The following is a 21185-nucleotide window of genomic DNA, read 5'->3' as shown; positions in this document are numbered from 1 at the left end:
AGTTACCTACAGGGAGACAGCTGGAAGGCTGCAGGGGAATGGTATTACTGAACTACACTGTCAGTTAGTTACCTACAGGGAGACCGCTGGAAGGCTGCAGGGGAATGGTATTACTGAACTACTGTTAGTTACCTACAGGGAGACAGCTGGAAGGCTGCGGGGGAATGGTATTACTGAACTACACTGTCAGTTAGTTACCTACAGGGAGACAGCTGGAAGGCTGCAGGGGGAATGGTATTACTGAACTACTGTTAGTTACCTACAGGGAGACAGCTGGAAGGCTGCAGGGGAATGGTATTACTGAACTACACTGTCAGTTAGTTACCTACAGGTGACAGCTGGAAGGCTGCAGGGGGAATGGTATTACTGAACTACTGTTAGTTACCTACAGGGAGACAGCTGGAAGGCTGCAGGGGGAATGGTATTACTGAACTACACTGTCAGTTAGTTACCTACAGGGAGACAGCTGGAAGGCTGCAGGGGGAATGGTATTACTGAACTACACAGTTAGTTAGTTACCTACAGGGAGACAGCTGGAAGGCTGCAGGGGGAATGGTATTACTGAACTACACTGTCAGTTAGTTACCTACAGGGAGACAGCTGGAAGGCTGCAGGGGAATGGTATTACTGAACTACACATTTAGTTAGTTACCTACAGGGAGACAGCTGGAAGGCTGCAGGGGAATGGTATTACTGAACTACACTGTCAGTTAGTTACCTACAGGGAGACAGCTGGAAGGCTGCAGGGGAATGGTATTGCTGAACTACACTGTCAGTTAGTTACCTACAGGGAGACAGCTGGAAGGCTGCAGGGGAATGGTATTACTGAACTACACTGTCAGTTAGTTACCTACAGGGAGACAGCTGGAAGGCTGCAGGGGAATGGTATTACTGAACTACACATTTAGTTAGTTACCTACAGGGAGACAGCTGGAAGGCTGCAGGGGAATGGTATTACTGAACTACACTGTCAGTTAGTTACCTACGGGGAGACCGCTGGAAGGCTGCAGGGGAATGGTATTACTGAACTACACTGTCAGTTAGTTACCTACAGGGAGACAGCTGGAAGGCTGCAGGGGAATGGTATTACTGAACTACACTGTCAGTTAGTTACCTACAGGGAGACAGCTAGAAGGCTGCAGGGGGAATGGTATTACTGAACTACACTGTCAGTTAGTTACCTACAGGGAGACAGCTGGAAGGCTGCAGGGGAATGGTATTACTGAACTACACTGTTAGTTAGTTACCGACAGGGAGACAGCTGGAAGGCTGCAGGGGGAATGGTATTACTGAACTACACTGTCAGTTAGTTACCTACAGGGAGACAGCTGGAAGGCTGCAGGGGAATGGTATTACTGAACTACACTGTCAGTTAGTTACCTACAGGGAGACAGCTGGAAGGCTGCAGGGGGAATGGTATTACTGAACTACTCTGTTAGTTACCTACAGGGAGACAGCTGGAAGGCTGCAGGGGGAATGGTATTACTGAACTACTGTTAGTTACCTACAGGGAGACAGCTGGAAGGCTGCAGGGGGAATGGTATTACTGAACTACACTGTCAGTTAGTTACCTACAGGGAGACAGCTGGAAGGCTGCAGGGGAATGGTATTACTGAACTACACTGTCAGTTAGTTACCTACAGGGAGACAGCTAGAAGGCTGCAGGGGGAATGGTATTACTGAACTACACTGTCAGTTAGTTACCTACAGGGAGACAGCTGGAAGGCTGCAGGGGAATGGTATTACTGAACTACACTGTCAGTTAGTTACCTACAGGGAGACAGCTGGAAGGCTGCAGGGGAATGGTATTACTGAACTACACTGTCAGTTAGTTACCTACAGGGAGACAGCTAGAAGGCTGCAGGGGGAATGGTATTACTGAACTACACTGTCAGTTAGTTACCTACAGGGAGACAGCTGGAAGGCTGCAGGGGAATGGTATTACTGAACTACACTGTTAGTTAGTTACCGACAGGGAGACAGCTGGAAGGCTGCAGGGGGAATGGTATTACTGAACTACACAGTTAGTTAGTTACCTACAGGGAGACAGCTGGAAGGCTGCAGGGGGAATGGTATTACTGAACTACTGTTAGTTACCTACAGGGAGACAGCTGGAAGGCTGCGGGGGAATGGTATTACTGAACTACACTGTCAGTTAGTTACCTACAGGGAGACAGCTGGAAGGCTGCAGGGGGAATGGTATTACTGAACTACTGTTAGTTACCTACAGGGAGACAGCTGGAAGGCTGCAGGGGAATGGTATTACTGAACTACACTGTCAGTTAGTTACCTACAGGGAGACAGCTGGAATGCTGCAGGGGGAATGGTATTACTGAACTACACAGTTAGTTAGTTACCTACAGGGAGACAGCTGGAAGGCTGCAGGGGGAATGGTATTACTGAACTACACAGTTAGTTAGTTACCTACAGGGAGACAGCTGGAAGGCTGCAGGGGGAATGGTATTACTGAACTACTGTTAGTTACCTACAGGGAGACAGCTGGAAGGCTGCAGGGGAATGGTATTACTGAACTACACTGTCAGTTAGTTACCTACAGGGAGACAGCTGGAAGGCTGCAGGGGGAATGGTATTACTGAACTACTGTTAGTTACCTACAGGGAGACAGCTGGAAGGCTGCAGGGGGAATGGTATTACTGAACTACACTCAGTTAGTTACCTACAGGGAGACAGCTGGAAGGCTGCAGGGGAATGGTATTACTGAACTACACTGTCAGTTAGTTACCTACAGGGAGACCGCTGGAAGGCTGCAGGGGAATGGTATTACTGAACTACACTGTCAGTTAGTTACCTACAGGGAGACAGCTGGAAGGCTGCAGGGGAATGGTATTACTGAACTACACTGTCAGTTAGTTACCTACAGGGAGACAGCCAGAAGGCTGCAGGGGGAATGGTATTACTGAACTACACTGTCAGTTAGTTACCTACAGGGAGACAGCTGGAAGGCTGCAGGGGAATGGTATTACTGAACTACACTGTTAGTTAGTTACCGACAGGGAGACAGCTGGAAGGCTGCAGGGGGAATGGTATTACTGAACTACACTGTCAGTTAGTTACCTACAGGGAGACAGCTGGAAGGCTGCAGGGGGAATGGTATTACTGAACTACACAGTTAGTTAGTTACCTACAGGGAGACAGCTGGAAGGCTGCAGGGGGAATGGTATTACTGAACTACTGTTAGTTACCTACAGGGAGACAGCTGGAAGGCTGCAGGGGAATGGTATTACTGAACTACACTGTTAGTTACCTACAGGGAGACAGCTGGAAGGCTGCAGGGGGAATGGTATTACTGAACTACACTGTCAGTTAGTTACCTACAGGGAGACAGCTGGAAGGCTGCAGGGGAATGGTATTAATGAACTACACTGTCAGTTAGTTACCTACAGGGAGACAGCTGGAAGGCTGCAGGGGAATGGTATTACTGAACTACACTGTCAGTTAGTTACCTACAGGGAGACAGCTAGAAGGCTGCAGGGGAATGGTATTACTGAACTACAGTTAGTTACCTACAGGGAGACAGCTGGAAGGCTGCAGGGGAATGGTATTACTGAACTACTGTTAGTTACCTACAGGGAGCCAGCTGGAAGGCTGCAGGGGAATGGTATTACTGAACTACTGTTAGTTACCTACAGGGAGACAGCTGGAAGGCTGCAGGGGGAATGGTATTACTGAACTACTCAGTTAGTTACCTACAGGGAGACAGCTGGAAGGCTGCAATGGAATGGTATTACTGAACTACTCAGTTACCTACAGGGAGACAGCTGGAAAGCTGCAGTGGGAATGGTATTACTGAACTACACTTAGTCTGTTAGTTAGTTACCTACAGGGAGACAGCTGGAAGGCTGCAGGGGGAATGGTATTACTGAACTACACAGTTAGTTAGTTACCTACAGGGAGACAGCTGGAAGGCTGCAGGGGAATGGTATTACTGAACTACACTGTCAGTTAGTTACCTACAGGGAGACAGCTGGAAGGCTGCAGGGGAATGGTATTACTGAACTACACATTTAGTTAGTTACCTACAGGGAGACAGCTGGAAGGCTGCAGGGGGAATGGTATTACTGAACTACACTCAGTTAGTTACCTACAGGGAGACAGCTGGAAGGCTGCAGGGGAATGGTATTACTGAACTACACTGTCAGTTAGTTACCTACAGGGAGACCGCTGGAAGGCTGCAGGGGAATGGTATTACTGAACTACACTGTCAGTTAGTTACCTACAGGGAGACAGCTGGAAGGCTGCAGGGGAATGGTATTACTGAACTACACTGTCAGTTAGTTACCTACAGGGAGACAGCTGGAAGGCTGCAGGGGAATGGTATTACTGAACTACACAGTTAGTTAGTTACCTACAGGGAGACAGCTGGAAGGCTGCAGGGGGAATGGTATTACTGAACTACTGTTAGTTACCTACAGGGAGACAGCTGGAAGGCTGCAGGGGAATGGTATTACTGAACTACACTGTTAGTTAGTTACCTACAGGGAGACAGCTGGAAGGCTGCAGGGGGAATGGTATTACTGAACTACTGTTAGTTACCTACAGGGAGACAGCTGGAAGGCTGCAGGGGAATGGTATTACTGAACTACTGTTAGTTACCTACAGGGAGACAGCTGGAAGGCTGCAGGGGAATGGTATTACTGAACTACACTGTTAGTTAGTTACCTACAGGGAGACAGCTGGAAGGCTGCAGGGGGAATGGTATTACTGAACTACTGTTAGTTACCTACAGGGAGACAGCTGGAAGGCTGCAGGGGAATGGTATTACTGAACTACTGTTAGTTACCTACAGGGAGACAGCTGGAAGGCTGCAGGGGAATGGTATTACTGAACTACTCAGTTACCTACAGGGAGACAGCTGGAAGGCTGCAGGAGAATGGTATTACTGAACTACACTGTCAGTTACCTACAGGGAGACAGCTGGAAGGCTGCAGGGGAATGGTATTACTGAACTACTCAGTTAGTTACCTACAGGGAGACAGCTGGAAGGCTGCAGGGGGAATGGTATTACTGAACTACTCTGTTAGTTACCTACAGGGAGACAGCTGGAAGGCTGCAGGGGATTGGTATTACTGAACTACTGTTAGTTACCTACAGGGAGACAGCTGGAAGGCTGCAGGGGAATGGTATTACTGAACTACACTGTCAGTTAGTTACCTACAGGGAGACAGCTGGAAGGCTGCAGGGGAATGGTATTACTGAACTACGCAGTTAGTTAGTTACCTACAGGGAGACAGCTGGAAGGCTGCAGGGGGAATGGTATTACTGAACTACTCAGTTAGTTACCTACAGGGAGACAGCTGGAAGGCTGCAGGGGAATGGTATTACTGAACTACTCTGTTAGTTACCTACAGGGAGACAGCTGGAAGACTGCAGGGGAATGGTATTACTGAACTACACTGTCAGTTAGTTACCTACAGGGAGACAGCTGGAAGGCTGCAGGGGAATGGTATTACTGAACTACACTGTCAGTTAGTTACCTACAGGGAGACAGCTGGAAGGCTGCAGGGGAATGGTATTACTGAACTACACTGTCAGTTACCTACAGGGAGACCGCTGGAAGGCTGCAGGGGAATGGTATTACTGAACTACACTGTCAGTTAGTTACCTACAGGGAGACAGCTGGAAGGCTGCAGGGGAATGGTATTACTGAACTACTCAGTTAGTTACCTACAGAGAGACAGCTGGAAGGCTGCAGGGGGAATGGTATTACTGAACTACTCTGTTAGTTACCTACAGGGAGACAGCTGGAAGGCTGCAGGGGAATGGTATTACTGAACTACTGTTAGTTACCTACAGGGAGACAGCTGGAAGGCTGCAGGGGGAATGGTATTACTGAACTACTGTTAGTTACCTACAGGGAGACAGCTGGAAGGCTGCAGGGGAATGGTATTACTGAACTACTCAGTTACCTACAGGGAGACAGCTGGAAGGCTGCAGGAGAATGGTATTACTGAACTACTGTTAGTTACCTACAGGGAGACAGCTGGAAGGCTGCAGGGGGAATGGTATTACTGAACTACTCAGTTAGTTACCTACAGGGAGACAGCTGGAAGGCTGCAGGGGAATGGTATTACTGAACTACACTGTCAGTTAGTTACCTACAGGGAGACAGCTGGAAGGCTGCAGGGGAATGGTTTTCCTGAACTACTGTTAGTTACCTACAGGGAGACAGCTGGAAGGCTGCAGGGGAATGGTATTACTGAACTACTGTTAGTTACCTACAGGGAGACAGCTAGAAGGCTGCAGGGGAATGGTATTACTGAACTACACTGTCAGTTAGTTACCTACAGGGAGACAGCTGGAAGGCTGCAGGGGGAATGGTATTACTGAACTACACTGTCAGTTAGTTACCTACAGGGAGACAGCTGGAATGCTGCAGGGGGAATGGTATTACTGAACTACTGTTAGTTACCTACAGGGAGACCGCTGGAAGGCTGCAGGGGAATGGTATTACTGAACTACACTGTCTGTTAGTTACCTACAGGGAGACAGCTGGAAGGCTGCAGGGGAATGGTATTACTGAACTACACTGTCAGTTAGTTACCTACAGGGAGACAGTTGGAAGGCTGCAGGGGAATGGTATTACTGAACTACACTGTCAGTTAGTTACCTACAGGGAGACAGCTGGAAGGCTGCAGGGGAATGGTATTACTGAACTACACTGTCAGTTAGTTACCTACAGGGAGACAGCTGGAAGGCTGCAGGGGAATGGTATTACTGAACTACACTTAGTCTGTTAGTTAGTTACCTACAGGGAGACAGCTGGAAGGCTGCAGGGGAATGGTATTACTGAACTACACTGTTAGTCTGTTAATTAGCTCATGGCTTTTTTTTGGTTAGAATGGCATTTTGTCTTCTCAATCGACGGCAGAATTTTCTCTGACAGTGGTGAGAGCTTTCGGGTGTAGCCTAGGCTTTTGTTCCATCACAGCACTGACATACCCAATTCAACCAATCAGCTGATTATCAAGACCTCTGATTTAGTTGAATCAGGTGTTAATTAATTAGAGCTCGGCTGGAGTGAAAGCCTGCAGACCCTGACCTGTAGTTTTAAGAATTCCATGAGCCAGACTTACCTTCTTATTAACTTGGTCATGATGCCTCACAATAGGTATTGTGATCTACTATTCAAGCCAATTTGTTCCAACTAATCCTACTAATACTAAAACCGATACATCTCGTTTCCTTCAGGTGTGGCAGTGGTTTGTTTAGTTTCGTCATGTGCCGACTGATACGGTATTGCCCAACCCTGACGTCTGCGGTGTCCTAACCTCACATGGTTTGGTGTGTGTGTTCTGTTTAGTCATGCACCGGATGGTGTTACCCAACCTCTGTCTTAGCGCGCGTAATAATTTAGCACACCCAATTTTTCAGTTTTTGATTTGTTAAAAAAGTTTGAAATATCCAATAAATGTCGTTCCACTTCATGATTGTGTCCCACTTGTTGTTGATTCTTCACAAAAAAAATACAGTTTTATATCTTTATGTTTGAAGCCTGAAATGTGGCAAAAGGTCGCAAAGTTCAAGGGGGCCGAATACTTTCGCAAGGCACTGTATTTAAGACTGAGACCCTCTCCAATACAACCCAACATTGCAGAGTTATGTGCATCATTTCAAGCACACCCTTCTCATTAACCTGTGGTGAGTTACGGTACTCACAATTTTCGATGACTTAAGGTTTTATATGTAAAATGTTTAAATAAAGAGAAAAATGGTTGTTGATTATTATTTGTGCCCTGGTCCTATAAGAGCTCTTTGTCACTTCCCACAAGCCGGGTTTTTGATGACAAGTTTAATAAATGGATAGTGTGTGTGGCAGGCTTCCAATGATGCCAAAAAACAGTGTGCTGACCCTGGTGCTAGAGGGGGTACGCAGCTGGAAGTTGAATGTTTGAAGGGGTGCGGGACTATAAAAAGTTTGGGAACCACTGCTCTATAGAAAGGAGAGGGACTAGATGGTACCTGACAGGACTGATGGTTTGGTGTAAGTGTTGAGTAATCCACAGTGATACTCTATATACAACATGTGCAGGAACAAGCCTGAGCAGGAGAATCACATTCCTATGCAGCACTGGAATGGACCTACCCACAAGACCTAGCGTCACAGAGAGACCACAAGATGACACAAAGAGCCACCTTTCCTTGTTTCCTTTCCCAGCTGATATAACAGACCAATATTATTTTTTAATCCATCATGTCCTTTCAGATTAGTGGACATCAAGGAAATACATGTATATTAGACCATTAGGACGCAGCCGGTGTGGTGATTGTGTGAGACCGACAGACTGCACATGTGTTGGTGGGAATGTTGCACTTGATAACTGATGCTGTTGAGAAAGCTAGCTAGCTGTTGGCCTGGCATGTTGATGCCTGCTGACCAAAACTAACGGGAGACGTCAGATGTTCACAACGTGAGAAATGCACAGCAAAGGTATAGTGTGTGTGAGAGGTTGGGACACGAGGATGTTGTCATCAGAGCAGAGTTATGTGTTTGTTTGTATGGCAGCAGTTGGAGCTGAAAAGCAACAGCTGCTTTTCTCAGATGCTGTCGTGTCTCTGTACCCAGAGGATGGAGTCTGTTTCCTTAGGGGAGACACTGAAGACGTTGTCCCTGCTTGTGCCAGTTGCTGCCATGAGAGGACATAACATAAAAAGGACAACAGGAGGTTAAATTAAGATCAAGAGAAAGGTGGAACATAAAATAGTTTATTGGTTTTAATTTTCTTTGAATGGAGTGGAATATGGACTCGGCCCAGTACCGCATCACATCCGGCCGTGATTGGTAGGCCCATAGAGCAGCTCACAATTGGCCCAGCGTCGTCCGGTTTTGGCCGGGATATGCCGTCATTGTAAACAAAAATGTGTTCTTAACTGACTTGCCTAGTTAAATATAAAAAAAATGTAAACCCACTAAAGAAGCATGTAAACATCTGACTAGGATTGAACCATCCTTTACGACTAGAGCACTTCACTGAGTCTCTAGTCTCCTCTCCTAGCCTGCCCCACAGAATCTAACTGGCCTGCTAAACCTGTTCTCTCCTAGCTTGCCCCACAGAATCTAACTGGCCTGCTAAACCTGTTCTCTCCTAGCCTGCCCCACAGAATCAAACTAGCCTGCTAAACCTGTTCTCTCCTAGCTTGCCCCACAGAATCAAACTAGCCTGCTAAACCTGTTCTCTCCTAGCTTGCCCCACAGAATCAAACTAGCCTGCCAACCCTGTTCTCTTCTCGTCTACAGCCAGTAATTAATAGTTCTATTCCATGGTCCATTTCCCCCTCACAGGGGGAAGAGGAGACTGGAGAGACCTAAAGGACTGGTGAAGAGAGAACGGTCTAACTCACTGGTGCGGGGAAAGAGACTCACTCAGGCCATTAAGTCCTTCTGGTAATAAAGGGGAGGACGGCCTGAGCATAGAAATAGAAGGGGTAACAGAACAGACATGAGTTGTGTGTGAAATGGCACCCTACTGCACAAAATGTCTCTTTAGATCAGCCCATAACTAAGAATTACAACATTTTTCACATTCCAACCAAATATTGGCGACACAATAGAATTTACGCGACGTCGTGACTTGTTAGCGTCAATTCAAAATGAGACACCCAAAATGGCTGCTGACCGTCGGTTATGGCCCATTGCTCGTAATTGGAATGGCCGTTCTGCTCATTGTGATTCTACGAGGTCCATGCAGTGTTTAGTATTCCTGTGTGCTGTGTTGTAGCAGCGCTTTATGGCCCACGTGTAATAGAACAAAGTCTATTAGACATCAGTGGCAGTATCCCTGTTGAGTTCTGTGTTCTGGATGACTGTAGTGTCTCTACCACTATTGGTCTTTACCTTCTGCTGCTGCTGGCAAAACTAACTAACTCCCCCCTCTGGGGATCAATACATGGAATGAACCAATCAAATATATTTTATTCAGTTCATTTCGATGTGAAGACAATCTAGTTTTATTTCTCCTTAGCGGATCCTGGTGTTGATGAGGTGGAGGGGAGGATAGAGGAGAGGATAGAGGTGGAGGGGAGGATGGAGGTGGAAGAGAGGATAAAGGGGCCAGTGGGAGGAATCTTAGTGTTGTGGTGGGGATCAAGCTTGTTAATGCGAACACTGGTGATAATGTATTTGTTTTGCCGTCTTGGTTATTGTTGCAACGCATGTGGTTCAAAGAGCAGTGTATTCAAGGAATTACAGTCCACTGAAACAGCTGGGACCAATCTGAGGCTGTGTGTGTTCGCAGGCATGTGTGCATGTGCATGAGAGAATGTTATCTGCAGTGCCTGGTACAGGGGTCTTGGCAGGTACCTTTTTGTTTCTCCAAGGTGTGGTGGGTCACCTTAATTCCTCTTTAGATATCTTCTATTTGGATAGTGTAATGGGTGTTCATACAACTCCAGGGATGTGTTGTTGTTTCAATATCTTCGTTCTCGCTTCCTGTCCTTTGTTATAATTGTATTCAATGTCAAAGGAGGCAAACGGTAGCTTTATGAGGCTTTATAACTTAGGAGATCCTTTCAGATAGGAACTGAGTGGCTTCATAGAAACACTGCTTACTATTCAATATAAAAGGCCCAGCTACCAAACTATTAACCCTTTACACTCACAGCCCCTGTCATCCTATATACTGTTTGAAAATGGCAGATTTGGTCATTAATGAGCACCTCAATTGGAATGCAGGGGCTGTACAGTAACATGTTGTATATGACGTCAGAGCTCAAGCTGTCTGCTTTACAACGTTGTATGAGTTTCAACTGGCAGACGTTCTAAATGTGTTTATACGACGGGTGGTTTAGAGTTCCCATTGTTAGAGCCTCTCCTATCCATGATATGAGATGATATACACATGGTCCCGTTCATATAAAGTGGCATTGTTTACATTGTTACCTAGCAACGTACTACCACTACTACTTTTTACAAATAGTAGTCTCAGCACCTGTAACTCGTCGCGGATGATTTTGGCTACTTTAGTAATTTAGTTTGTAATCTGAGCGAGGGGAATGCTGTAAATCTAGAGGAGTCCATGTGTTCTGAAAGACGAGACGTTGAGGATTATAATACCGGTTTGATGTCATAATGTGTACTTCACATTTCCATATTTTAAAATGTATTTATTTACAGTGTCAACGTTTATTAGCTATTTTTGGTGTAAAATGACAAGATTACATGTTATACCCTGGATTGTTCTGAACAGAATGAGCCTATATTTCTCGTATTGTGAAGAAAATTTGCAGCCGAACACGCAGGGAACTACTAATGTTGGTAATAGAACAGGCTTTCAAACGATGCACACCTGAACCATGTTGAGCTTTATAATGGGCCGTTTTTTGATTGACATGCATGTAACTGACACTTTCCCTGGACCTCTTCCCATTCAAGCAACCATTTTCTATGTTACTGAATGTATCCAGAGTATTTTTTTGATTTTCGTTATGAGAAACCCTGCAAAAAGTACTTTAAATGTAAAATGCACATAAAGTGAAGTGTACAGTCGTGACCTAAAGTTGAGAATGACACGCATATTAATTTTCACAAAGTTTGCTGCCTCAGTTTGTATGATGCCAATTTACATATACTCCAGAATGTTATGAAGAGTGATCAGATGAATTGCAATTAATTGCAAAGTCCCTCTTTGCCATGCAAATGAACTGAATCCCCCCAAAAAAACATTTCGACTGCATTTCAGCCCTGCCACAAAAGGACCAGCTGACATGTCAGTGATTCTCTCGTTAACACAGTTGTGAGTGTTGACGAGGACAGGGCTGGAGATCACTCTGTCATGCTGATTGTGTTCAAATAACAGACTGGAAGCTTCAAAAGGAGGGTGGTGCTTGGAATCATTGTTCTTCCTCTGTCACACACGTGCCATCATTGTTTTGCACAAAAAGGGCTTCACAGGCAAGGATATTGCTGCCAGTAAGATTGCACCTAAATCAACCATTTATCGGATCATCAAGAACTGGTGTCAAGAAGGGCAGCAAAGAAGCCACTTCTCTCCAGGAAAAACATCAGGGACAGACTGATATACTGCAACAGGTATTGGACTACTGAGGACTGGGGTAAAGTCATTTTCTCTGAATCCCCTTTCCGGTTGTTTGGGGCATCTGGAAAAAAGCTTGTCCGGAGAAGACAAGGTGAGTGCTACCATCAGTCCTGTGTCATGCCAACAGTAAAGCATCCTGAGACCATGTGTGGGGTTGCTTCTCAGACAAGGGAGTGGGCTCTCACAATTTTGCCTACGAACACAGTCATGAATAAAGAATGGTACCAACACATCCTCCGAGAGCAACTTCTCCCAACCACCCAGGAACAGTTTGGTGATGAACAATGCCTTTTCCAGCATGATGGAGCACTGTGCCATAAGGCAAAAGTGATAACTAATTGGCTTGGGGAACAAAACATCAATATTTTAGGTCCATGGTCAGGAAACTCCCCAGACCTTAATCCCATTGAGAACTTGTGGTCAATCCTCAAGAGGCGGGAGGACAAACAAAAACACACATTCTGACAAACTCCAAGCATTGATTATGCAAAAATGGGCTGCCATCAGTCAGGATGTGGCCCAGAAGTTAATTGACAGCATGCCAGGGTGGATTGCAGAGGTCTTGAAAAAGAAGGGCCAACACTGCAAATATTGACTCTTTGCATCAACTTAATGTAATTGTCAATAAAAGCCTTTGACCGTTATGAAATGCTTGTAATTATACTTCAGTATTCTGTAGTAACATCTGACAAAAATATCTGAAGACACTGAAGCAGCCAAATTTGTGGAAATTAATATTTGTGTCATTCTCAACTTTTGGCCACGACAGTATAATGTTTGGATTCAGTCTTGTCAGGTGAACTGTTGTGTTCTCACCTTTTGGTCAGATAATTTCCCCTTAATCTCTAAACTGTTCCCTTATCATTGGTTATGCATATTATTTTTCGTATTTCCTCTGTTAAAAACATTTCAAATTGGCCCTATCCATACAGTCCCAATTCTAGGAGTGAAAAGGGTTACGACTGACAACAGCCCAGCTACCAAACTATCCCCTTAAGACTAACGTCCACTGACCAGTCCTCAATTAGGTCTGCAGGAATCGGCCTGATTGGTCCGTTAGTCCTGTGGTCCTCTACGTTTAGGCTCGTGTCACATCCAGTCACCTCTTGAATCCGGACACTGAGGTTGTGGAAACGAGGGGTCGTGGTGCCCTCCGTTCCATCTCTATAAATATAGATGTGTCCCTTCCTGCCTTTCCCCATCTTATTCATCATCATCATTACCATCAGCATCTTCATATTTTTTACTAAGTAGGCCTTGTATTAGCAGTTAGTCACACATTGATGCGAAGTGAAAATGTTACTTAGTTAGGATTCACCCCATAGTACCTAATGATTTATTTTGACTTCCAACTCTCCAGTGGCGAACTCTGTATTGGTGGTTAAGATGTCCAGTCATTAGAGGCTGCTGGACAGGATAGCAAATCTGACTGAAGAAGTCATACCACATTCTGGATCACTAGCACTGCCCTCTCTCTCGTTTCTTGCTCTCTCGTTTCTTGCTCTCTCGCTCTCTCGTTGCGCTGTCGCTCTCTCGTTGCGCTGTCGCTCTCTCGTTGCTCTGTCGCTCTCTCGTTGCTCTGTCGCTCTCTCGTTGCTCTGTCGCTCTCTCGTTGCGCTGTCGCTCTCTCGTTGCGCTGTCGCTCTCTCGTTGCGCTGTCGCTCTCTCGTTGCGCTGTCGTTGCTCGCTCTCGCTCGCTCTCTCCCTCACTCTCGTTCTCTTTTTTTTCTCCATCTTCTCTAGAACATCTTCTTTATTTTCTTGTTCCTTCCCTCTTTCTCTTTCTGTGAGATGTTCTCTAAAGGTGGCTGTAGAGACACACACATAGTATTGATGTGTAATCTGTGTGTGGGTGGGACAGTAATGATAGTCCCTTTTAGACACATTAATGACTGGTTAAAGCTGCTCCTCTTTAGACCTTTGCTAAGAGCCCATAGCACAGAAACACAGATATATGGATAGAGAAACAGTTGTATCCATATGGAAGATGTGTACTGTGTTCTATGTTCTCTCAGTGATAGCATGTCTATTCACATGTAGAGTTTTCCTTCAGATCATGAATTCCCATCACAGATCAACATTGAGACGGTGGCAACACCAGACACTAACTGTAGGTTCAGCGATAGACTGATAAAACCTTCGGCCTCAACCACATGGAAAAGATTTCTATAAAATACTTTACATTTTCTCCTCCCCCTTCTACTTCTGTGTCTCTATCCAGTCCCCTCCCCCTCTATTCTGTCTCTCCGTCCCATTCCCTTCCCCCTCTCTTCTCTCTCTAGCCAGTCTCCCCTCAATGTCTTTCTGTTGCTCTATCCAGTCTCCTCTTCCTGTCCCTACATCCACAATTTCAATCTGCTGATGTTAGCTCTATTACATAAACCCAATGAAGTGGTTTTAATAGAATTCTTCCTCCCTCTGCTCAGATGACCTGTCCTACGAGGTGCGTTGGTACCTCACGCGGCTGAGAGGGGGGAACAAAGGCACCCTACTGGCCAGCGTGGACCGCTTCGGTCTGGTCAAGAAGGAGGCGCGCAACGCCAGCAGTGACGTGTCCCTGGAGCGCACAGACACACACACCTACGCCCTGAACATCCACGCCACCCAGGACAGCGACAGCGGGGAGTACCACTGCCAGGCCACGCCCTGGTACCTGTCTGCCTCCACAGGGGCCTGGACACACGGGGCAGAACTCACCTCTACCAGGGTGTTCCTCACTGTACGATTCCCCAGTGAGTAAGGATGGGGGGGCGTTGTGTTGTGTGTGTGTGTGTGTGTGTGTGTGTGTGTACAGTAACTAACACTTTCTGTCTCTCTGTCTCCCTCCAGTGTGGGACTCTCTGAAGCTGCCTCTGCTGTACGGTTCTGTAGCCTCTGTGTCCGTGGGGCTCTTCTCTCTCCTCCTGGGTTTCATCTGTGCCCACTGCTGCTGCCGCAACACCACACACACCCCCCGCTCACGCAACAAACTCATGGACCTGGAGATGGATTGACTAGCACAGGCCCGCTGGAGCGACCACCGCTTCTCCAGCTGATGAACTACCAGCACGCGCACGTTACCGCGCCGGCACATGACCACGGCAACGGCAGACAATTGACCAATCACAGCCCTTCGGGTGCGCTCCGTGGAGCTTTTAAGAGCACCAACGGGAGAGGAGGAGAGACAATAGGACATTTTACTATGGAGCTGTAGAGGGGAAAAAAACACTGAACTGAATCAACTGCTAAAGAAGAGTGCAGGATATCTAGTCTGCCTATGTGAACATATTGATGTTAGGTATTGCACAAAACAGCCCTGGAGTATTCCTACCTTAGTGGACTTTGTCTACGTTTGTCCTCATCACTAGTTTTTGAAATGAGACTGCTTTTAAATGGAGATGTGTGTGTACCATATTTGTGCTGTTTGCCACACCTGAGGCTGGGAAAGAGAGCCACTTTACCCGTTTTGTCCTGCCCTGTTCCTGGTGAGATGTCATTTCAGTAACTCAACAGCAACTAGCCAGGTTCCCTGGTGCACGTTGATGACCTCAGAGGCTCTCCTCTAGAGCGAGTGAAAGACACTTAAGGACCCAGAGCTCACCTGCTGTAACCCCCTACACTGACACTGGTGCTACCCCCACTGTGAAGGACATTGATGTTATGTTGGACCTAGCGTTTATATGGGGCAGGTTGAGGAGCAAGCTGGCCAATAAGAGTGGACTAGTGGTGGTGACTGAGAGGAGTGGTATTATATGGACTGACACAGTCAGAGGGAGACATTGTTTATATAGGTAGCATACTGGATTAATGCGTGGAACCTGCAGTGCTCCACACACACTCCCAGCCAATGCCTGGCTCTAGCTGAAGAGTCCCAAAGTGGCTTCCTCGTCCCCTCTCCTTCATCTGCACTGATCAATAAACACAGGATGGATCTAAGCAATATAATGTTTGAAGCCTACCCGGTTCATTCACATCAGTGCAGATGAAGCAAAGAAGACGGGACGAGGAAGCCAGAGCATGGAGATAGACCCCTGGAATGCAATGGAGAAGGATTAGAGAGAACTGTTAACAAACACATTCCTGAAAGCAATCTCCATGTCACCTCCCAGTTTAGTAGGGCCCAGTCCCTTAGGGAGTCTTCTTCCCCTGTCTCTGGTACAGTACAATAGCTGTGTGTCCATAGAAAGGACTATGCTGTGTTTGAGGCTGGGGCTCTCAGGGCTGTTGTGTGTGTTCCTGGGGTTAGTGGTTGGCCCAGCAGTATTCTGCCCAGTGACAAAGACCAGCCCTACCCTCTGCTAATTACCCCAACCTAGACCCAGAAGGCCTTTTTAGAATGGTCCTGTACCTGATGTCAACTACCACCCCTGAAATGCTACCCTGTCTATACACACGCTCCATATACTGCCAACACTCAACATACTGACATGCACAACAACAGTAAACACACTGCCTGATGGAGCACTCCTCTTACCCAATGCCATGTACCCCAACATCTACAAATAAAATCACACTCCTCCTGCACACACACATACAACCCTACACACACACACACTGTCCTGTATACACACTGCCAATGTAACCCTGTGAGAGGCACCAGCTGTATCTAGGTTCTGGCCAGGTACCAACTGGGGCTTTGGCTCTGGGATCTGACCTGGTTTAACTCACTAGCGCCCCCGACGGGAGAAGAGCTGCTGTGTGCCAATCAATAAACCAGGGCCCTGTTAAAATACTTAGAAATTGTATCCTTCCTTATCTGACATGACTGGATTGGTGAAAGATGTGTAGTGGAACCTTGGCTATCAGCTGCCATACATCTGTATGAGATCAGACATGTACTTGAAGGAAAGATGCATTTTATAGTATTGTTATCAGGCCTCGAACTGTCCCACTGTGTGGGTGAAAGGTGCCCCTAAGCACTGACCCAAGGTCTGTTCTGTGTGCAACCTCGTAATTATTTAGTTCAGGTTTGGACTTGGGGAAGCTGATCCAAGATCTATTCGAAGAACTTCCCTAAAGTCTAGAACCACAGACCGATAGGACAACAACCAACACAAAACACAAGTTATTTTTAAAGATCCTTACTGTCATTTTATTTTTTGTAATTTGAAATAGATTTCTAAGTCTTTTTGTAAATGATTGTAAAGCCCAATATGGATTTTTATCTGACATGAATATCTTATTCTGTGCCGATGTTTCTCTGGGTAACGATCAATCAGGGTTTTTTATGATTCGCCTCTGCTTCCAGGCCTCTGAAAAACTTCAAATATTTCTGCCAGAATAAATGTTTTATAACAGTACCACGACTGAAGCTGGTTTGTTGTATCCCTCCTTCCTTCCCTCCATCTCTTGTTGTTCTTCAGGGAATAGCTTGTGTCCTCTCTCGCTCTCTCTCTCAATTACAAATGCAGATGAGTGTTATGTTTAGAACTGTCAGCCTCCCAGTGAGTCATTTTCCTCACCTTCTCTCACGTTCTCTCTTCTTCCCCTCTATCTTTTTCACACCGGTTTTTCTTAATCCCTCACTCTCCTTTACTCCCTAAATGTTTCTTTCTCTTGCTCTCTTCTCCCCTCTTTCTCTCCCTCCATCTTCCTCTCGCTTTCAAAAGATTGACCCAGATATTGGTGCTGTATCCTCCATGCCCCCTCTGGTGATGAGTGTGTCTGTGTTTCATCTGGTCACATCCTTTAAGGCCTTCTTTGATCCTCATTGGTGGTTCCTGTATTAGACATATCATTTCTGGGATCTGTTGGTTGGGCCTGATGGCTCAGAACAACCGTTTACAACAACTCTAGACCTGGGTGGCCAGGTTGGTCTGATTGCAATTGGCTAGAATTAAGCAATGTGGTCAATTGTGTGATATGCTTAAGCCTAATCAAATCCTGCTTCTTAAACCATGTACATCCCTTGTCAAACTCATTCCAACGAGGGGCTGAGTGTCTGTGGGTTTTTGCTCCTCCCATGTACTTGATTGATGAAAATGAGGTCACTAATTAGTAAGGAACTCCCCTCACCTTGTCTGGCTTAATTAAAAGGAACAAAACTAAACCTGCAGACACTAGGCCCTCCATGGAATGAGTTTGACGCCCGTGAGGTACAGGTTAATGATTCTGGTATGTTGGTTGTTCTAGCTCCTCAGCAGCAGCAGGAGGGGACTGCATGAGTACACACCCTAGAGTAAATGTTAAACTTGAGAGGAGGCGAGTGTCCAGAGGGGAGAGCCATGCACCGGAATGTGGCGATGACTCTTCAACGCCTCGCCATGGCAACTGTCTACAGAGGGGGGGGGAACAAGTTGGGGGTGTGATATCTGATCTGCCTCCACCTCCAAACGCTCTTTTTCACACACACACACACACGTAACCTATATCTATGTTTAGTTTCCCCCTATCCACAGTTATATTCTGTCAATACTATACACACAGAATACTTGCGCACACACACCTCCAGTAGTGTCATACTCTAGGAGTTGGTTGGAGCATGCTTTGTCCTTGTAAGGCTGTGTGTGTTCTCCAGGGTGACCGTCCCTCTGTGCCAACTTCCTCTGTGTCCTCACCCATCACTGTCACAGCACTCAGGAGGCCCTGGCTCATAGAAATGAAATCAATCAAACAAACACAACCCATGGATGTGAAAATTGATTGGATTTCAGTCACATGGCCATTTGGTTCAATATCTCCCTCCCATAATCCATATACATCTTCACTGATTATCTTGCAGTATTTTAACCTCTGCCACTACGGCTGCTGGTGTGCTTCTAAGGCTGTTTATAGATCCGTTCATACGGCTGTCATAACCTGTTATGTATGCTCTATGAATGCTCACAGCCTGCGGGAAGCTACATTGAAGCCCTTTAGTTATTCTGTCTGTTGTATCATTCTAGAGGGGACTGAAACCTGACCCTTTCTAAAACCACCAATATGCTTCTCATCACTAAGTATCCCTGACCCCTGACCTCTAACCCTTAATTAAGAACACATATACCATCAGCTCTGACTGCATCACCCCGTTTGTCCATCCATGCTGGCATAGCCATCTTTCTGAGTGACTAACATTGTAATGCCTATTAGCTCTGCTCATGTTGATTTAGCACAGCCATACAGACACTATAATAAACACAGGACGGAGCCACAGAGACTTCTGCCAACGTGGAGCAGACTTTATTAGCCTTCAATCAGCCTACATTAAGGCCCTGCCTGCGGTCATCTAATCTAGGGATTCCAAAACTCGGCCCTGGGGCCTCCCAGCTTGATGAGTTGGTTATTTGAATCAGCTGTGTAGTGCTATGTCAAAAAACTAAACATGGCCCCAGAACCGAGTGTGGGTAACCCTGATCTAGTCCATTGTTATGCATGCTAGCCCCATGGAGCTATTTAGGTCAGGTCCCCTCGCATTGCCATACAGCTGCTGGCATTGTGGTGTTGCATCTCCAAGATGCTCAGGATGGCTCGGTGAAGAATGGCCGAATATTGAATTAACCCCATACCCATACATCCTACACACACAGCAGGGCCTCTGTGGTCGTATTCCATTCCACTGTCATAGATACCTTGGTTTTTCTCCTTTCCTTAACAACCACTGATCTGACGCTGTGACAGACGAGAGCCTAAAGGATGCATCTCAATAGCCTAAAGTGGCTTCCTCTCGTCTCCTGCTCTCCCTCGTGTTCTGGTCTGAAAACACACGGTGATTGAAAGCAATATGGTGGATGGATGCCTACCAGGAATTTGCTTTCAATAATTCAGTGCTGCAATCTAATGGCTGTTTTTGTTTGTTGACCTAAAGGGTAAAGAACTTCCATCAGGATATATATGTAACTCATGTAATCTCCTCCTCCCTCCCTCTTTGTCCCATTCTCTCTCTCTCTATCCCTCGATCTCTCTCTGGTTACGGCAGTCTCAGCTGTTTTAACAGAGAGAAGTCTAAGCTTTATGTTCCTTAGGTCAGTGAACAGATCAAATGTCTCCAGACAATAAGACGCCCTCAGTCCCGCCTCTGTTACACACACAGCTACTCTGCCTGACTCAATCCCCCCACCATTTGTAGAACTACTCTGCCTGGCTTAAGGAACAGAATGAGGGAGGACAAAGTTCTTTCCAACCTCATCAGTCTCCTGTTTCACCACATACATGCATTAGGAATGCCTATCCTGGAGAATCTTATAGTCTAGCGCTGCCATTGTGAAGAGGGATTTAGGATGTTAGTATTGACGATGGGTTTCAGGCTCCTTATTTAAATAAACTTATGTTAAGTCCCTCTGGATAACACAAGTCAAATGACTGGCTAAAATGCCCAGCTAATTGTACATTTTAGAACTTTGTCCTTAAGAATACAATACTGTAGTGTAGGCTGTGTGTCTTTTTAAAAATCAATCAGTTATCAGAATCAACTAGTCTGTGACACAAACGAGGCTAAAGAAGATTCCTAACAGTGTAGGAAATTACTTCTGGACTGGCTTCATTCAGGTCAAAAGCTTTTGTCTCTTCCTTTCCCAGACTGAGAATCAATACAGTCCATGTTGAATCAACTTTTCTGTTCTTTCTTTCCTTCTTCTCTTCCTTCACTTTTCCCATAGGGCAAAGGTTGGGGTATAATGTAAATATTCTCATCTCCATGGTTACAATTGGGCACTTTAGAGTTTTGTGACCTTTTGGTTGATCTTTTTCTTTGCCTGTCAGAGTTTGGAAAACATATGTAGCAATTAGAATCACTCTATTCTAGCTATAATCGTCTACAATTCTAGAAGATCATAGGTATTCTATTTCTATTGTCTGCAGTGGCGACGTGACCTGTTACCTTGACAATAGCCTTGAAATGAACAGCTCTGATCTGGAAACAGTTGTTTGGGCTGGAGAGTGACTGGAGCATAGAGATCCTATTACATTACTCAAGGGGCTATGTCATAAAAGTTTCAGAATGGGGTTAAAACTGCAGCCACATTGGTCAGGGAGAAAAACAAACCATTCTAATGTGAATGAATGGCAGTAGAGCATAATGCTGATTTGACTTATGCAGGAAAATAAAAGTAAGGCGTGTGATATCTACCATTCCAGTGTTTTACTTGCTATATTATATTCACTTTGCCACCTTGGCCTTTTTGTTGCCTTTACCTCCCTTTACCACTTGTTTATACTGTGTTATTGACTGTATGT

General features: G+C 45.9%; 1 protein-coding gene across 1 annotated transcript in view; it reads left to right on the top strand.

Annotated features, from left to right (window-relative positions):
• LOC135542745 (prostaglandin F2 receptor negative regulator-like) overlaps positions 1-17332 on the top strand; it is a 55843-nt gene extending 38511 nt beyond the window's left edge. Inside the window, exons 10-11 of the mRNA XM_064969918.1 lie at positions 14480-14785; positions 14883-17332. Coding sequence (XP_064825990.1) covers positions 14480-14785; positions 14883-15046 — 470 coding nt within the window. The 3' untranslated portion in view covers positions 15047-17332. The remainder of the gene's footprint in view (positions 1-14479; positions 14786-14882) is intronic.
• The last annotated feature ends 3853 nt before the right edge of the window (positions 17333-21185 follow it).

Source organism: Oncorhynchus masou, chromosome 6, assembly GCF_036934945.1.
Source record: "Oncorhynchus masou masou isolate Uvic2021 chromosome 6, UVic_Omas_1.1, whole genome shotgun sequence".
NCBI classification, from domain to species: Eukaryota; Metazoa; Chordata; class Actinopteri; order Salmoniformes; family Salmonidae; genus Oncorhynchus; species Oncorhynchus masou.
The sequence above is the reverse complement of the archived record's forward strand: the minus strand, read 5'-3'. Positions and strand labels throughout refer to the sequence as shown.